Source organism: Ahaetulla prasina, chromosome 7 (genome assembly GCF_028640845.1).
Source record: "Ahaetulla prasina isolate Xishuangbanna chromosome 7, ASM2864084v1, whole genome shotgun sequence".
Classification (NCBI taxonomy): domain Eukaryota; kingdom Metazoa; phylum Chordata; class Lepidosauria; order Squamata; family Colubridae; genus Ahaetulla; species Ahaetulla prasina.
In genome coordinates this window covers 53,552,285-53,572,521 of record NC_080545.1, presented here as the reverse complement: position 1 = coordinate 53,572,521, position 20,237 = coordinate 53,552,285, and the positions used below count along the sequence as shown (strand labels likewise).

At 39.8% G+C, this 20,237-nt stretch overlaps 2 protein-coding genes across 2 annotated transcripts in view; both read right to left on the bottom strand.

The window, feature by feature from the left end:
• LOC131202548 (synaptotagmin-1-like) overlaps window positions 1-20,237 on the bottom strand; it is a 255,804-nt gene that overhangs the window by 85,597 nt on the left and 149,970 nt on the right. The window lies entirely within an intron of this gene.
• Window positions 2,540-3,127, bottom strand: LOC131202376 (uncharacterized protein K02A2.6-like; the record flags this gene model as incomplete). Its single annotated transcript, XM_058191304.1, has 1 exon — window positions 2,540-3,127. A coding segment is annotated over one exon (588 nt), but the record flags the coding sequence as incomplete, so codon positions are not given.

The following is a 20,237-nucleotide window of genomic DNA, read 5'->3' as shown; positions in this document are numbered from 1 at the left end:
TAGCACATTTATCTTCCAGTATGTTTCAGGATTCTTGCTGACATTTAAAGAACATATTTTTTTAAGCAAGGATGTTCAGATGAAGACTATTTATGAAAGCATAAATAACTTTCAAGGGTGCAGTTGTGTAATTCTAATGGTTCTAATTTATTAGATGTTCCAAATGCTTTCTTTTTCCTATTTCTGATACTGTACTGCTGTAATTGTTTTTTTAATTCTGTAACTTTTTTAACAACTTGACATAAAAAATCCATAACAACTCACAATAAAAATGGCTTGGAGAAAAAGAATATTTTTGGTCCATAATTTTTATTCCTTTTTCAAAATGGTAAAGAATAAATTGTGTGTAATAAGTAGAAGTCATTTTATACTGATATTTTCCTCTTCCTCCCCCCTTTGGCTTCCTGATTCCACAATATGTTTCAAACAACCCAAAAGGGTTCATTCAAAATTACTTTACAGGGTTCAAATGGAAGGGTGGGATTTGCCTGAAATGGGACAAATGAATCTTATACCATCTGCATTAAGTTCCTTAATCTCTCTTCTTACAGGCTTAGAAGGTATAGCTACAATGGTTATTACACCACTTGGATTGCTTAGAGCAGCTTACCAAGGGTTACACAAGGGAAAGATCTGCTGCACATGTTTTCTTTCTGCCGTGACAATATCAGACCTCTAGAAGAAAAAGTAAACTTAATAATTATTCATAGTCCAGTTATGCGCAGACTTATTGATCAGATGTGAGCAATTCTGTTAAAAGCTTAAAGCCTCATTTTAGTGTTTTCAGCCTGCTACAGTGGAATATGTGATCATCAGATTGGGTGCAGTTAAAATGTTGTGTTCTTTTGGAGGTACAATTAAGAGGTCCATCTCTTATCCCCTTCCAAAAAAGAAAGGAAGTCTGATAATTTTGAATCATATCCAGGGATTCTCTGGATTCTGTTACTTTGGGAGTAAAGTGGCTGGGGTTCAGTGCAGAGTTGATTCCCAGCTCCCTAATCTGTGGTTGAATAAGGCCTCTGAATATGATGTAAACTTGAGCACACAATAAATAAGGTATCAGTCTCTGACTTGAATTGGCAATTGGAACAAGAGTAAAATCTGATAGCTTTATTCCTGAAATGGGGAGAAAGGATGACACTTGCTTTCTTCATCCAGATTTATTGTTCTCTATGGCTTCATACTGGATGCCTTCATTTATAAAATCCACCGAAACTTTACTTGTGCATCCTGTATACCTACAGTCCTAAAAAGCTAATAAAGCTTTTCCTTTTCAGAAGGTACACTTCCAGACATTGTAGAATTTACTTTGGGTTGTAATTTGAGTGTGCATCATTGAGATAAGGTTGCTGATTTATTTCTCATGGATTCACTATTATTCACTGCTATGAGAATTATATTCATGATGAAAAGCAAATTAGAAATTTAAACAACAACATGTAAAAAAGAATCTGTGACGATGTTTAAATCTTGACTAAAAGTAGCGTATATGGAGACCTTCATACTCTCAGAGTTTTATTGTTTGCTTGCAGAAGTTTTATTACCTGACTAGGTAACACTGACCATGTTACCCAGTAAAAAAAATGAAGCTCAGAGAGCACCAAGGACTCCACCGTTCAACCCTGAATTATATATATCCATGTTCTTTTCTACTGGAGTAGCATCTAAAGTTGTGTGGAAAATTATGTCTTCAAATGTAACATCAGGTAATATAAATAATACTTCAATCTGGCAATGGTAATGTCATTTGTCAGTAGGTTATATTTTTGGTACAAGGACATGCAATCTAAATATTCTGACATTTCAGACATGTGCTTCCATCAAAGACTGTCAGCTGTTCTATGGATATGGACTTTGATCCAAACAGGATACCATCCATGCAGTGAATGAAAAAGGCAACTTTGTTAGTTGTAAAGAACATATAAGAAACTTATTATGAATGTAGAAGTCATGATCTCATTTTGCTCTCTTTGCCATCTTATATATAATACGCTTTATCATCTATGAGCTGCTTATTTTTGGATATTTGTTTATTCTTAAATCTATTAAAAGGCAGAATTGTCAGATTTTTTTTAAACAACTGTGAAATGTTAAGGTTTATTACAAAGACCTCCTGGGACTCAGCTAAGTCTTGCGCCTCTCCCGGGTTTCGGTCAGCTGTGGGTTCAAATAATGTGGGGTCATGGTCTGTTTCATTTAGCTCGGATTGTTCGGCTATTCGTTTTCTTATCTGATCTATGTGGCGCCTCCATACTTGGTTGTCTTGTAACTCAACTAAGTATGACTTTGGACCGGTTGCTTTTATGATTTGCCCTGCTAGCCAACTTGGGCCGTCCCCATAGTTGCGGGCCCACACTCGGTCGCCTATGCCCATTTCTCTGGTTTTCTCCAGTTCCCCCTTGTAACCCTCTGGTGTGTAGTGGGGGTTCAAACGGTCGAGTGGGCACCGGAGCTTCCGTCCCATCAATAATTCGGCTGGGCTTCTGCCTGTTGCAGTGCTGGGGGTTCTATGCTGAACGGCCAGAAAGAAATCTATCTTTGTTTGCCAGTCGCCTGGCTTGAGTCTGGACAATGCCTCTTTAGCGCTCCGGACGGAACGCTCTGCAAGGCCATTCGACGCAGGGTGGAAGGGCGCAGAGAGGGCATGTCGGATGCCCTCGTCTGCCAAGTATTCCTCAAACTGGGTTGCCGTGAATTGCGGGCCGTTATCGGATACTAGCGTGTCGGGCAGCCCGTGGGTTGCAAATAGGTGCCGTAGGGCTGCGATTACCGCCTCGGCTGTCATGGATCTCATGAGAATGATTTCCAGCCATTTAGAGAAGGCGTCGACTACCACTAGGAAGGTTTGGCCGTGAAAGGGGCCAGCAAAATCAATGTGGATTCTCGACCAGGGCCCTTGGGGTTTTTCCCATTCCCTGACTGGGGCCGTTGGGGGTAGGGGTCTGGACTCTTGGCAAGCCTGGCATTTCCCTACCCTTTCAGCAATTTCTGAGTCCATTAAGGGCCACCACACATAGCTTCTCGCTAGCCCCTTCATCCTTACGATCCCTGGGTGACCCTCGTGGAGAAGGTCCAATACCTTTTCCCTCAATTTCTCCGGGATCACCACTCGATCTCCCCATAGCAGGCATCCCCCTTGAGCCGACAGTTCCCCACGTTTTTTTACAAATTCCTTAAAACGCTCGCCCGGCGCAGCGGGCCACCCTCTTTGTACCCAACCGAGTACAGTCCTCAAAATAATGTCCCGGTATGATGCCCGAGCCACCTCCTTAGATGTGATTGGGCCAGAGTCCAAAGAGTCAATTAGCAGGATGGGCGTCCCCGGAGTGGGGTCTTCGATCGCCCCTGGTAGTGGGCATCTGCTTAAAGCGTCCGCATGCCCCACTTCTTTTCCGGGTCGATGCTGCAGCTTGTAGGAATAGGCGGCTAAGAAGATAGTCCATCTGGTCAATCGTGGCGAAAGTGCCACAGGCGTTGGGCGGTCGCCAGCCAGTATCCCTAACAGCGGTCTATGGTCAGTAACAATTTCAAAGTCTCTACCAAAAACGTATTCATGAAACTTTTTTACCCCTGACACAATTGCTAGCGCTTCCTTATCCAACTGGCTATAGTTCCTCTCTGTCGAGGACATCGTTCTGGAGTAGAAGGCTATTGGGGCTTCTGTGCCGTTTGGAAGTCTGTGGCTGAGCACAGCCCCCACCCCGTAAGGGGAGGCATCGCAAACCAGTAATAATGGCAATGAGCTATGATACTGGATCAGTAGGCTATCGCTCGAGAGTAGGTTTTTTACTGCTTCGAAAGCCCTAGCTTCCGACTTTCCCCAAGACCAAACAGTATTCTTTCCCAGAAGCTTATGCAGCAGCTCAGCAACGGTCGCCTTGTTTTTTAAAAAAACCGTGTAAAAATTCACTAGCCCCAGGAATGCCTGTAGCTCTGTTTTGTTTTTGGGCGCTGGAGCCTTTCTTATTGCCTTGACATTGCTCTCAGTGGGGTGAATTCCTTTCTTGTCTATTCTGTAGCCCAAGAACTCGACGGATTCTACCCCTATCTGGCATTTGTTCACCTTAACCTTTAGTCCGGCTGACCGGAAAATGCCCAGAACTTTTCTCAAACGCTCCCCCAATTCCTCTAAATTTTCGGCTGATATCAATACATCATCGAAGTAGGGGACTACCCCTGGGAGCCCTTGCAGTAGTCGTTCCATTAAATTTTGGAACAGCCCCGGTGCCACGCTCACCCCAAATTGTAATCGGGTACATTTGAAAGCACCTCTGTGAGTTACAATCGTTTGGGCTTCGGCTGTGTTGGCGTCTACGGGCAGTTGTTGATAGGCTTGAGCCAAGTCTAACTTTGCAAAGACTTGCCCTTGCCCCAACGAGTGCAGCAAGTGTTGCACCACGGGAACCGGGTAGGCGCTTTTCTGTAAGGCTTTGTTTAACGTCGCCTTGTAGTCAGCGCAGATTCTAACTGACCCATCTGGTTTTACTGGGGTGACGATTGGCGTCTCCCACTTTGCGTGATCGACTGGCACCAGAATCCCCTGATTTATGAGCTTATCTATCTCCTTGTCAATCTTAGGTTTAAGGGCAAAAGGGACTCTCCTTGCCTTTAACCTAATGGGGGCTACCTGGGGGTCTAAGTTGAAGGAAATAGGGTTCCCCTTGTACTTGCCCAGGCAGTCCTTGAAGACATCTTCGAACTCGTTCATAAGTGTGTCTTTCAGGTTACAGTCACTTCTGTAGATGCCAGTCACTCCCATGCCCAATGCACGGAACCAGTCTAGTCCCAACAAACTAGGCAGGGTCCCTTCGACGATCGTGATGGGAAGGGTCTTCTTGTGTGGTCCGTACTCGACTTGGACAGAGGTGGTCCCTCGAACAGGGATGCGATTCCCTTGGTAGTCGTGGACTCGTAGCCGTTGTGTTTGCAGGTGGCGCTTTGCGACTGATGGCAACGCTTTCGCCAAAGTGTCCCAGGACATGATGGTGATCGCTGCCCGGTGTCCACTTCTAGTCGGCACGGCACTCCTTCTATTTTTGGCTTGGTGAAGATCTTCTTCTCCACCCGGGTTGTGGCGCGGCCTATGATCACCGTCGTTTGATTCGAGTTCGCGCCTTTTTTGTTTGAGCCAATCACGGGTCGCCTTGCCGATCCCGCACTCTGATTGGCCGATTTGAATTTTCGGCGGGAAGGTTGGGGAGCTCGACAGACTTGAGCTAGGTGCCCCTTCTTCTCGCACCGCCGACATGTAGCGTCCTTGAATTTGCAGTGTTGACGCTGGTGTTGACCTCCGCAACTTCCGCATTCGTCCCGGTCTTCTTTGCCGCGTTTCTCGGTTCGACAAACCCCTTCCTCATCCTCACCGTCGGATTCGGTCTGGACCTCTTCTTGGTGTACCGGGGTTGATTTTGTGCTCGCCTTCGGTGTGAGTGGCTGTTGCAGGGTCTCCGCCGCTTGGGTGGACATTTCATGCGCTCTGGCTTCGTCCAGGGCGTTTGCCAGCGTTAGATTGCTTTTCGATAGCAGCCGCCTCCGCAAACGCATGTCTCTGACCCCACGGATGAGTTGCTCCAGCAGCGCCTCGTCCAGGTCTCGGTACCCACAGTCTTTGGAGGCTTTCCGCAGGGCGGCCATGTAGTCGCCGATGGATTCTCCCTCTAGCTGTCGGCGCTCTCCAAATTCAAAACGCCGCACGTATTTGGACGGCGTTGGCGCGAAATGGTTTTTTAGCAGGGTTTGCAGAGTTTGCCACGATACCGATTGTACCGGCGTTGGCTCTGCCAGGGCTTCCGCGATGTCGATGACCTCGGGACCGCAGTGGCTCAAGAAGTATGCCCTTTTGCGGTTGTCTGGAACTCCTTGCAGTTCGTTTGCTTCTAGGAAGCTTTCGAAACGGGTCATGTACGTTCCCCATTTCTCTCTGGCTGGGTCAAACGGCGCGGGCGGAGTGTAACTGGCCATCTCCGCGTTTCTGCCCTGGGTTTGCTGGGTTCGGTTCTTCCGTGCTTCAGCTCGGTTCTGGTGCTCCTTAGCCTCGAAATCCCATCCTCGTCGCCAGTGTTAAGTTCGGGAAGTAACGAGGCTGGAGACCAGTGTAGTGACAACAGCTCTTTAATATATGGTGAACCCAGCAACGTGGCTGGGGAAAAACCTCTCCTTATATACTGTTTAACCGGCGGCTTCAACCAATCAGCAACGTGCTTGTTTCCCGCCAAAACATTTAAAGATACATAACAAAACAAGTGGGAGAAGAGAAAATAAGTTGTGTGTAAAACAACAAAAGAAGAAATCCCAGCGGGAGAGAGGATATAAAGAGATCAGAGTCTGTAAGTGTAAAGCACTGTCCTATGCTAATTATAGTAGTTGTAATTGCAGTACTAATAGTCAGAGGTGGGTTTCAGCAGTTTCTGACCAGTTCTGGTAGTGGGAATTTTGAGTAGTTTGGAGAACCGGTAGTAAAAATTCTGACTGGCCCTGCCCCCATCTATTCTCTGCCTCCTAAGTCCCAGCTGATCGGGAGGAAATTGGGATTTTGCAGTACCTGTCCCTGGATTGGGGTGGGAATGGAGATTTTATAGTATCCTATCCCAGCCACGCCCACCAAGCCATACTACCAAGCCACACCCACAGAACCTGTAGTAAAAAAATTTGAAACCCACCACTGCTAATAGTATACTTGAAAGAGAAATAGTACAATGTAGCATAGAAGTACAAGTAATAGTACAGAATATAGTAGAATAGTAGTAGAATACAATATACAGAACATTGTAAAATATCAGTAGTAATAGAAACAGTGAGTATAGTATAAAAGACTAAAAAAAGAATTTGCATAAATATATTTCATTTGTACTTTGGATATTTTTTCAAATAAAAAAAACATGTCCCCAACTCTCACAGGAAGATATAAAAATCCAGTTGCCTGGGGTTCAGTGCTTTTGATGGATATTTTGAGCTTCAGTCAATCAAATTGGGTACACTTTAAAAAGAACCCATGACACTCAGGAACTGATATTGTGAACTCTTTGAAGTTAAAGTAAAATGCAAAGGATGGACTCAAATCAATACTATCTCCATGGAGTTAGCCAGCACCAATATTCCATTAGCTGAAAATATATTAGATAGAAAATTGTTGCCAAAATGCTGGCACTATCACAAGAACAAACTGTAAAGGAACAGCTGGGTGGATGGTGTTTTTTTTTAAATTCATAGGCTGTACAAAAACAAATATCACGACAAGTCAGAAAGGTCATAGCTTGCCATTTCTAGTGTCATTTATCTGAAATAAAAGATACAACTTCAATGCAGCTAAAAAACTAGAAATATTATTTCCTTTTATTTTCATGCGACGTTAGAAAAACCGAAAGATACATAGATTAATGATCTTGCCTGAAAAATCTTGAGAGGCACTCGATGTTATTATGGGCAGACTATCTTACTTCATTGTGCTGCAGCTTAGTGAAAAGAAATCTTTCAGAACAAAAACAGTTCAATGAAATGCAATTGCCATTCAGAAGAGAACACAAACACAATTGAAGACCAGCACAAACCTATGGTAATGCACACAGAATCCTGGTAATTTAGAGATATCTTTGTTTACTTATGGTTTTAATGCCATCCATACTCTTAAATAACTCAGCTGATTGCAAAGATAATAAATAATAAATTCAAATAATAATAAAAGATGCAAATGAAAACAATTTTTTTTTACAATTCAATCCTATGCATGTCCACTTACATCAGAAACAAGTTTCATTAACATAGAAGCAGATCATTTTGATTTGATGATTTTATTTGTTTGACATAAAAACTTTCTTGGAAGTTTTCTGAAATTTCTGAAGATTTTTGGGTTTATTCCAAATTTTATAATCTGGATTTGCACATTTAATTAATTCTTTAATTTATGTATGATTATTAATAGTATATAACCCTTTTGGTTTAAAGCAGGGTGTCAAACTCGATTACATTGAAGGCCGCATCAGTCTGGTGTTTGATCTTGGGGGGCTGGGTTGGTGTGGCTAGGGTAGGTGTGGCCAGTTCAATGTCACTTGTGTCAGGGGCACCTGTGGTGGCCCAAGCACTCTGCAAGTGAAAACGGAGCTCGGTGGGCTGGTCCTTTGCTATTTCCAGTGTGGCCCTGCGGGTCAGAGCTAAGCACCCCATGGGCCAGATCCAGCCCGTGGGCCTCAAGTTTGACACTCCTGGTTTAAAGTTTTGCCATACTGTGTAATCAGACTTTGTCCTTAAAAAATGCCTCAAGAGTCTTACTTGTCCTCTCAGAATATTAAAGGAATTACAACAGTGAATAGGGAAGATGTTTCTGTTTTCAGATAGAATGTTATATTTCATAGATAAGCCAAAACCTTTAATTTCCCATGGCATTTTACTAATATGTGAGCTTGATACCCTATCTTGTTCACTACATAAATTGAAGAAAGTCAGACTTAATGCCATTCTTAGATGCATAAAGTTTGAGCCTTTTCTGACTTTATCTTTCCACAAAGATTCTTGGGTAGCTTTTTGCAAATTGAATTCATGTCTGATTTTGACATAAATGAAAGAATATAGAGACAAATTAATATATATAATATATTAATATATATAATATAACAACAGAGTTGGAAGGGACCTTGGAGGCTTTCTAGTCCAACCCCCTGCCCAGGCAGGAAACCCTACACCATCTCAGTCAGATGGTTATCCAACATTTTCTTAAAAATTTCCAGTGTTGGAGCATTCACAACTTCTGCAGGCAAGTCGTTCCACTTCTTAATTGTTCTAACTGTCAGGAAATTTCTCCTTAGTTCTAAGTTGCTTCTTTCCTTGATCAGTTTCCACCCATTGCTTCTTGTTCTACTTTCAGGTGCTTTGGAGAACAGCCCAACTCCCTCTTCTTTGTGGCAACCCCTGAGATATTGGAACACAGCTATCATGTCTCCCCTAGTCCTTCTTTTTATTAAACTTGACATATCGAGTTCCTGCAACCGTTCTTCATATGTTTTAGCCTCCAGTCCCCTAATCATCTTTGTTGCTCTTCAAATTATATTGGGGTAATTGTCTTTCAAGTGAATTTAACTCATCATATATGTTCTATATGTGTATATATATATTCACACATTTTCATTCTATTTATGGTTTATTAAGTGATTTTGTTGGGAAGGAAGATTATATAAAAACTTAATTTTTTTACTGTTTTAATGATTTTTTATTGTAAGAAATTGTTTTTTAAACTTTAATTGTACTATATGTTTTGAATTGTGAGCCACCCAGAGTCCCTTGGACTGCAGGGCGAGCAGGCAGGTCAGTCCTAGAGGAGGTCAGACCTGGCTGCTCTTTAGAGGACTGGATCCTGAAGATGAAACTGAAATACTTTGGCCATCTGTTGAGAAGGGGGGACTCACTGGAGAGGTGCCTAATGCTGGGAAAGATTGAGGGCAAAAGAAGAATGGGATGACGGAGAATGGGGTAGCTGGATGGAGTCACTGAGGCAGTCGGCATTAACTTGGATGGACTCTGGATGATGGTGGTGGACAGAAGGGCCTGGAGGAATGTTGTCCATTGGGTTGCTATGGGTTGGACACGACTTTGCAACTAACAACAACAGAGTCATCTGCTGAAATGTTCAACTATAGAAATAAATAAATAAAATAAAAATATATATAGATTATAATTACCTTTCTGGGAAATATACCTTTTAATTTTTCATTGAACAAAGGCTTCAGAATTTAAAACCTCTTTGAATTCAACTTGAAAGGTTAAATAAGCCTTACACACTGTAAGCCGCCCTGAGTCTTTGGAGAAGGGCGGGATATAAATGTAAATTAAAAAAAAATGCTCTATTGCATTAACTAATGTAAAATTACTATATTCTGATCATCAAATGAAATGCAAAACAACTTTATATTTCAAGTATAACATCTCAAAAGAAATTTAACAAAGTGTGGATATAATCCAAAGGCAGTTGGGAATGCCGTTCTGAAATTGAAACATATACCTGCATATACCTGAAATTGAAACATATACCTGAACTTTACTGTTACTGCCATACTTTCGATTGAAATCCATAGGATTTCTAACCCAAAGTTAGATCAAACATTGCTAATAATATTCTGTAAGAGAAACCATAACTCTAATCTGTCAGAAACCCTAAATTTCCGACAAAAGAAGACAACTTTGGAGCAATAATATATTATTTTTGTTACTAAGATAATTTTAATGATCTTTCTCTTTTTTGTTCTCCTATTTATTCTTTCTTTTGTTCAATTGCATATTATTTGGTAACTATTTAATCAGCAATTTCCTCCCCGCCCCCCTTTTTATTAGTCTGATGCTACAAAAATGTTTAGAAAAAAAACTCCTTTTAAACAATTTATTTCATGTTTTTGTTATATGCGACATGAGCAGTGAGCATAGGGCAGTGATGGCTAACCTTTTTCCATTGCGTGCCAAAAGTGAGAGGATCACGGGGAGGGGTCGCATGTATGCCCACACCCATAATTCAATGCACCCAACCCCCTGTACATGCATGTGTGACCCCCATGCTCCCCCCGCTTTTGGCATGCTATGGCCTGGTGGGCTCGATAGGCCCATTTTTCACCCTCCTCAGGCTCCAGAGGTTTTCTTGGACCCTGGGGAGGGCAAAAATGGATTTCTCCACCTCCCCCCGAGGCAGGAAACGGATCAGTTCCTGACTTCCGGTGGGCCCAGAAAGCCTGAAAATCAGCTGGCCAGATATGGCTCCGTGTGCCACCTGTGGCACTTGTGCCATAGGGTTGCCATTACGGGCATAGGGTGATTCTGCTGTAGTCCTAGATGTATACCAGCTTCTTGAAAAATACCAGCTTCTTGAAAAATGAAATGCCTACATTATGGCAATTTTGCCAATGGAAGGACAATAATGAATATTTTGTCATATATTAATTGTCAATAACTTGTTCAAAATCCCTTAGAGGCTTTCCTTAGTAAGAATCAAACTAGTGGATAACTATTTAGATATGAGCCAGCAGTGTGCAGCAGCTGCTAAAAAAGCCAACACAGTTCTGGGCTGCAGAAACAGAGGGATAGAATCAAGATCACGTGAAGTGTTAGTGTCACTTTATAATGCCTTGGTAAGGCCACACTTGGAATATTGCATCCAGTTTTGGTCGCCACGATGTAAAAAAGATGTTGAGACTCTAGAAAGAGTGCAGAGAACAGCAACAAAGTTGATTAGGGGACTGGAGGCTAAAACATATGAAGAACGGTTGCAGGAACTCGGTATGTCAAGTTCCAATATCTCAGGGGTTGCCACAAAGAAGAGGGAGTCGGGCTGTTCTCCAAAGCACCTAAGGATAGAACAAGAAGCAATGGGTGGAAACTGATCAAGGAAAGAAGCAACTTAGAACTAAGGAGAAATTTCCTGACAGTTAGAACAATTAAGAAGTGGAACGACTTGCCTGCAGAAGTTGTGAATGCTCCAACACTGGAAATTTTTAAGAAAATGTTGGATAACCATCTGACTGAGATGGTGTAGGGTTTCCTGCCTGGGCAGGGGGTTGGACTAGAAGGCCTCCAAGGTCCCTTCCAACTCTGTTGTTATATTATATTATATTATATTATATTATATTATATTATATTATATTATATTATATTATATTATATTATATTATATTATATTATATTATATTATATTATATTATATTATATTATATTATATTATATTATATTATATTATATTATATTATATTATATTATATTATATTATATTATTATATTATATTATATTATATTATATTATATTATATTATATTATATTATATTATATTATATTATATTATTTTATATATAGGTTATATTAAACACTACTTACTTAAAATGTATGATCACAGATAGTACCAAAGCAGTAGATTAAAAAAAAAGTTACTTAGGTGAACAGTTAATACAAGAATATAGAATGGGAATATTGTAAATTCTCTGACATACAAGCATTGCATCTAAAATCAATATAATAAAGTATGGTAGAGGGTTCATATTAATATGCTTTCTATTCAAGACATCACCCACAAGAAAAGAATAGCAAGAACTGAGGTCCAGTGAAAGTGAGTGAAACAGAGAGGTTCAGACTGGTTCGCAAGAACTGGTAGTAAAACCGGCAGGAGGCTTCACCCACTGACCCCCACCTGAAGCTTCTGCGCATGCGCAGAAGCATGTGTCTGTGTGTGTGTGACCAAAGCATACGCCCGGTCCCATTGCAAACCAGTAGTAAGGGTAAGTAGAACCCACTCCTGGGAAGGAGGGAGGGAGAGAGAAAGAGGGAGAGAGAGAGAGAAAGGGAAAGAGAGAAAGGTGGGAGAGAAAGAAAAAGGAATAGATAGACAGATAGATAGATCTTCCCTTAGGCATGGAAGTTCTCCCTCTGTGTATGTATACATGTAGGCATTCAAAATACCAACCTCTAGCACTATATTTATAAGAATGCTTTTGCATCCAAGAGATATTCTTAGAAAGCAAGCATGATGGATGGGTGCAACCTAGTATGTTAAAATATGGGTCCCCTTTGTTGAGAGAAAGAGGCAAGTGGAATTGGAAGGAATATCAAAAGTCAATCTGATGTTTGGCACTTGAACTCTATATTTTAGCAGCTGCTATCTCCATGACAGCCATTTTCATAAGAAAACCTAAAATAAATCTCAAAATTACAAATATGTTCACCTGCCCAAAAGATTGAGAAACCCTGGTTTGGTTAATATATATGCTTATTTGCATACTTACATACAGATCAAATACTTATGACATAGAACTTTCTAAAATGAAATACTCTATGCAACAGAAAAATTCCATATATACAAAACTTGTTATCGTTATAGCAAGAAAGTACTGATCATGTTATTTGGGACTGTGCTTGGTCTCCTTAGCACCATGTTAGGTTACCTAAGATGGCGCCGACGAAGGCTGCCTCGGTGAAATGCTCTCTAATTGTTTCTTTATTTCTAATTGTTCTCTGTGACTCACTACGGATTTCCTACTCATGAGACCATCTGCTAAAAATTAAGGAACATTTCTTTAAGGAGCAGCTTTCTTTAATCTCACCCCCGCCTGTCTTTACAAACACGGAGGAGATTCTAACACAGGAGGAGGCAATTCCCACGGAGCCATGGATTACTAAAAACCAAGCAGCGGAAGCGAAGGAAGCGAGGTAAACGATCTGGGATCTTAATCAAGCTAAGAACTCGCACTAAAACTCCTCTGCCTTCAATTTTCCTAACAAATATACGCTCACTTGCAAATAAGATGGATGAAATACTCCTCTTAAACAAATACTATTCTGATTTTCGCAATTCAGCAGTCCTATGCTTCTCTGAAACCTGGTTAAATGAATCAATTGAAAATAGCAGCCTGAACATTCCAGGATTTCAAATTGAACGATCAGACAGGATTCCAGAAACATCTGGTAAAAGAAAGGAGGAGGCTTATGCCTATATATTAATTCAACCTGGTGTCAAGATTTTAACATAATTTACAAATTCTGTGACAACAATTTAGAGACTCTAATTATCAACTGCAAACCTTACTATTCGCCTCGTGAATTTTCCTCATTTCTTCTAATTGCTGTTTATGTCCCACCACAAGCCTGTGTAAACGAGGCATTACGAACTCTAGCTGACCAAATCATGGAGGCTGAAGCCAAACACCCTGATTCACTGGCCATTGTTTTGGGAGATCTAAACAAGGCAAACTTAAGGAAAGAACTACCAAAATACTTTCAGCATGTCAATTGTCCCACCAGAGGCAAGAATACTCTAGACCACTGCTACACAACACTAAAAGATGCCTATCGGTCTTTACCACGTGCAGCTGTAGGACACTCTGATCATTGCATGATTCACCTTGTACCTGCTTACAGGCAAAGACTTAAAGCCATAAAACCAATAATTAAATCAGTGAAAACCTGGACGGAGGAATCAGAATTAAAGCTACAGGCATGTTTTGACTGCACTGATTGGAATATTTTAAAGATACCTCTGCAGACCTGGATGAACTCACAGATACTGTAACATCATATGTCAGCTTCTGTGAAGACCTATGTGTACCTACAAGGAACTTGCGAATACACAGTAATAACAAACCTTGGTTTACACCTAAACTTAAGCAGCTACGACATTCCAAAGAGGAAGCCTACAGAAAAGGTGATAAAATGCTGTACAATCAGGCCAGAAATGCACTAACAAGGGAGATAAGAGCAGCAAAAAGAAGCTACTCTGAAAAGCTAAAGAATCAATTTTCAGCAAATGAACCAGCAAACATGTGGAAAACTCTTAAAAATATCACCTGCTATGGCAAACCTCCTTCCCAGGCTGAAGGTAATCAACAACTGGCAGATGACCTGAATGAGTTTTACTGCAGGTTTGAAAGGAAACTACAGCCACCTATCTCCACAACCCCCATCTCAGACACACCAACAACAGCCAAGCCTCCTACAACTGACCCCATTTCATTGGGTTCACAACCCCTAGTGATCACAGAAAAGGAAGTGCAGGACCTATTTCACAGACAAAAGCCAGGAAAAGCTCCAGGCCCAGACAAGATAACTCCTTCTTGCTTAAAAGTCTGTGCTGACCAATTGGCCCCATCTTCACCCATATTTTCAATAAATCACTAGAGATGTGCTATGTTCCTTCTTGCTTCAAACGCCTACCATCATCCCAGTGCCGAAGAAGCCCACCATCAAGGAACTGAATGACTACAGACCAGTTGCTCTAACATCTGTAGTCATGAAAACCTTTGAAAGGCTAGTGCTTTCCTACCTGAAAACCATCACGAATCCGCTCTTAGACCCCTTGCAATTTGCATACCGAGCAAATAGATCAACAGATGATGCTGTTAATATGGCTCTGCACTACATCCTACAACATCTTGAGTCTCCAAAGACCTATGCAAGGGTCCTTTTTGTAGACTTTAGTTCAGCATTCAATACCATCATTCCAGACATTCTTCTAACTAAGCTAAACCAGCTACAGGTACCGGAACAGACTTGTAAGTGGATCACAAGCTTCCTAACAAACAGGAAGCAGCAGGTGAAGCTAAGCAAGATCACATCAAATACCTGTACAATTAGCACAGGGGCCCCCCAAGGCTGTGTGCTCTCCCCACTTCTCTTCTCTCTGTATACCAATGACTGCATCTCCAATGATCCATTTGTTAAGCTACTGAAGTTTGCAGATGACACAACAGTGATTGGTCTCATTCGAGACAATGACGAATCCGCATATAGACGAGAGGTCGAACGACTAGCCTTGTGGTGCAACCAAAACAATCTGGAACTGAACACACTCAAAACCGTAGAAATGGTGGTAGACTTTAGGAAAAACCCTTCCATACTTCCACCTCTCACAATACTTGACAACACAGTATCAACAGTAGAAACCTTCAAATTTCTAGGTTCTATCATATCGCAAGATCTCAAATGGACAGCTAACATCAAAAACATCATTAAAAAAGGACAACAAAGAATGTTCTTTCTGCACCAACTCAGTAAGCTCAAACTGCCCAAGGAGCTGCTGATCCAGTTCTACAGAGGAATTATTGAGTCTGTCATTTGCACCTCTATAACTGTCTGGTTCGGTTCTGCAACCCAACAAGAAAAACACAGACTTCAGAGGATAATTAGAACTGCAGAAAAAATAATTGCTACCAACTTGCCTTCCATTGAGGACCTGTATACTGCACGAATCAAGAAGAGAGCCGTGAAAATATTTGCAGATCCCTCGCATCCTGGACATAAACTGTTTCAACTCCTACCCTCAAAACGACGCTATAGAGCACTGCACACCAGAACAACTAGACACAAGAACAGTATTTTCCCGAAGGCCATCACTCTGCTAAACAAATAATTCCCTCAACACTGTCAGACTATTTACTGAATCTGCACTACTATTAATCGTTTCATAGTTCCCATCACCAATCTCTTTCCACTTATGACTGTATGACTATAACTTGTTGCTGGCAATCCTTATGATTTATATTGATATATTGATCATCAATTGTGTTGTAAATGTTGTACCTTGATGAACGTATCTTTTCTTTTATGTACACTGAGAGCATATGCACCAAGACAAATTCCTTGTGTGTCCAATCACACTTGGCCAATAAAATTTATTCTATTCTATTCTATTCTATTCTATTCTATTCTATTCTATTCTATTCTATTCTATGTGTAGAACATGTACATACTGTATGGCAGATCTTAGTTGAGAGTATAGATTCAATTTTCTCAAAAAAACCTAAGTCATAGTAGTTGATGCGTAATAGAAAACTTCAAAGCCTGCTCCACTTTATAATCCTTTTGATAGCAGGTTATATCCTGTATATTCCATTTCTTGGCCTTTTCCACTAATGACATCTGCATTAAAAGAGAAATTGTATTTCTCCAGGCTTTGTCTCCTTTTTCTAACTGCTGTTCAGGGAGCTGTTCTTGCAATGCGTTATTTCAAAAAATTCTATCTTCGGATGGCTACTTATCAATAACTCACAGTGAATTTTTAGGAGGATAATATAAAGTCAGCTTTATAAAGGGTTGACAAGAGTATTGGTGAGGACATTTCTGCTGTCTGATCTGATTCTGTACAGAAGCCTCAGTGTGAGTCAGTGAAGGTAGTATTTTTGGAAATAAAAATTTGATTTATTTATCCAGATTCAGGAAGCAATTATGTTGGTCATAAGAAAATTAAAAAATCACTGATGTTTCTAGGTTATGTCAGAATGTCAGAAAATGGCATAGAAATTTGAGAAAACTCTGGAACCCTTCATAAATTTATAGCAATAAAGCAAAGAAATGAGGGGAAATTGGGAAAAAAAGATAAGCATAAAGCCATCAAATTGGTCAAATTAAATTTTTAAAGGGTTTTCCTTTTTCCATTCCCATCTTTCTAAAGTTGTTTGGTTCCTGACATTGCAGTTGGTGTGGAAGGCAGAACTGCAGGACTAACAGCTGGACTTTTGCGGCCTTTGGTTTTCTCTGTTGCATTTGGCTGCTCTAGGATTCCTGGGCTCTAGTAGTCAGCATGGAGGTTTCCAGATAGTCTTACTTGGACTGATATCCAGATTTTAGTTGTATGTTTTGGGGTAAAGTGGGGACTGGTACAGTGATTAATCCCTGGAAACAAATGACCAAGCTCAGAGAGCATCAAGAACTCTACAGTTCAACTCTGAACTGCATATACTCTATTCTGTTGGTAAGTGCCTGCAAGTGTTTGGGCAGATACAACACAGGGTGGCTGAGTTCCCAGTGGGATGGGCTGGGCTGTTGGATATTTGTATGAAGTGGGTAGGGAAATGTAATGATATCTGTGAATGATATCTTAAAGGATGAAAGAAAGAAATGCTGCCTAGGAAATAGTCAGATAAGGGGGAGGGAATCACAGTAATTTAATGTCAGATGAACAAAGTTGATCAGGCAATTAAAAATGACAGTGGTCTTATACCTTCAGATGTGTAAGATTCTATAAATGTAGCATTAATTATCATCCTGTCTCTAATCTTCCTTTTTGGAAGGTTGGTAAGAAGTTGGTTGGTCTGCAGTTGATGAGAATCTTGGAAGAAGCAGGTAAACAAGATTCATTTCATTCAGGTTTCATTTAGCCCAGAGATAGTCAAACCTGATTGCTGTCCTGGACCTTGCATTGGAGCATTGGGGTGGTGGTTGATCAAATCCATCATAGTTTTTATTTTTTACTATTTTATTCCTATGTATTCTATTTTATACTGTTGTTTTTATTGTAAGTTATGCAGAGTATACAGAGTCAGCAAGTGTCATATGGTGTCTAAATTAATCATATTAAATTGAATGTTTGCTGCTTCATTTTGTAACTGTACAATGTATACATTTTTCTATGCATTTCTCTTAAGATTCACAATTTTGCAAATATGTTTCTTACCATATGTATATTTTTATAAGCAATTATCCCCAGTAGGTGTTTTTAAGTGTAGGTTTTTGTAAATAATAATTTAGAAAAATAAGAATATGTTGATAGGTGGTTGTTTTATGATAGTGTAAATTTAGGAAATATATGAAGTCTCTCATGCTTGAGAATGAATACATTACATAAGAATGGGAATTTTAGCAATTCTAACATTGTTAATAGCAATGTTCTGTGCAGCACTACAAGCACAGAACATAAAACATAGAATTTACAATAAAGACTGATTTGTAGTTTGGAAATTCCAAGTTTCCTTTAGGATTAGACTTCAAAGATGGTTATCTCAGAGACAATATTTCAGATTACAGTAAAAGTTATTAGTAGCTAGGAAGCAAAATTTGATTTTATGTATGTGAGAATATATAACAGTCACTTAACCAATTTAATTAGTAAGAAGTATTTATCAATATGGGAGGAGAAACTTTAAAGAATGATGAAAAGAATGAATTTTGGTTTATTTTGTTTGAGAATCTATAAATCATTTGATAAAGTACAGTAATTTCTTCTGAAAAGTATGATACCTATGGAGCTCAGCTTTAGAATCTGCTTTGAACAGTAGAGTCCTAACAAACTACAATGTTGTTACGCATGTATAGAGTTATAATTGCAATTGGTCACAAGCTAGACAATCATTATGTCAGTTGTGTATAAAAATATGAATATGATTCAGCTTTCCCCTCAATATGAATATAATTCAGCTTTTTCCTCATGAGTAAAAGCAGGATTAAAGAATGCATAAACCCAGACAAAGAATTTCACTGTACTTTAATCTGGAAACAGCCCTGCTTATACAATGATATGTCCCTGTCCTCCTCCCCCAGATTAAATGCAGGATTATCATGAAGTATGACATGTGCATATTATGAAATAGCATTACTCTGTCTAACTTCTGTGTGTTGGTGTATAAAAGAGAGATTACCTCTTCTCACTTCCTATCCCAGCAGGTGACCCGTATCATCAGAACAGAACCAGCAGAGTTGTCTATTCAATATGCCTGCAGTGGCCTGTAAAAATCTCTGGATTCAGTGCTTTTGTCTACAAAAAGGTACACTCCTTCCTCATCTAAATACTAAGAATGAGTCATTTGCAATTGTTTTTTTTTCCAGTTGAGCATTTAGGCTTTAGTTTTAATAGCTGTTTGACAACTGAAGACATAATGTTCCAGAAGAAAAGAAAGAAACACAATACACAGGGTTTTATGGCACTCTCATTAGAGTGTCTAATCAGCTGCACACAGGAACTCTTCAAACAGATCTGAGGTAATGTGTGGCACAGCCAGATAATTTTGACAAAGTTCAGTTCTCTAATATTTGCAATTAAACCATCAGCACTAAAGGGGAAAACACAAATGTGCTGTTATTGCATGCAAAGGAGACTTCATTTGGTCAATGCTAAACTGTTTTCTATATAAATGTAGTACGATGGGGTCAAGTAGCAAATGGAAACCAATGGATCCAATCATCTCCTGCATACGTAATAAAATCCAGTATTAGCAAGTAGCAGAGGAACAAAGCAGTCATCTCATCAACATGTCTGCCTCACCAGATCTGTGTGATTAATCCCAAATGGATGTCAACAGGGCTAAAGAAGCCTATTCCTGAGAAAGAGTCTATTTATATTTATCTCTATAGTCCTTAGTCTTTTTTAAACAACATCAGCAATAAACTTAATTAATACTGAAAGTCTGATAGTTCCTCCAGGATTATTCATAAAATGGAACAAAAATATGAATTAGCAATTGACGTTCATGTTAACTTGTACAAAGAAAAGTACAGATATTTTTTTTCTAAATTTCATTGTTGCATCATCTCTGTGTTTTAAATTATTTTCAAATGACAAATAATTTGCAATCAAAATTTTATGATGCTTGTATATGGGAACAAAATTTTTAATGATTATAGTTGGGAAAATACTAAATAACTTTTAAAACAAACAAACAAAAACACATTAGCATAATAATATTACACTGAATTATTTAGCCATCATAAAAGGCATTCTATCTTGTCTTAGATTTCAGTGTTTTCAAGCTGTAATTAGGAATTTAATTTAAAGGTATCCTTTCATCAGCGAATGTTTCCATCTATACATAGAAAAGCTGTGAACCTTATACAAGTAGTTCTTGATTTACAACTATAATGGAACCTGAAATTTTAGTCATTGAGTCATGATGGTTGCAAACTGGCTGACATGGCTATGACCCATTTTGCAACCTTTTTTGCAGCAGACATAAAGTGAACATGATGGTTGTTAGGAGAACCCACTGTTTGCTATGGGACTTGTTTTTTGTTT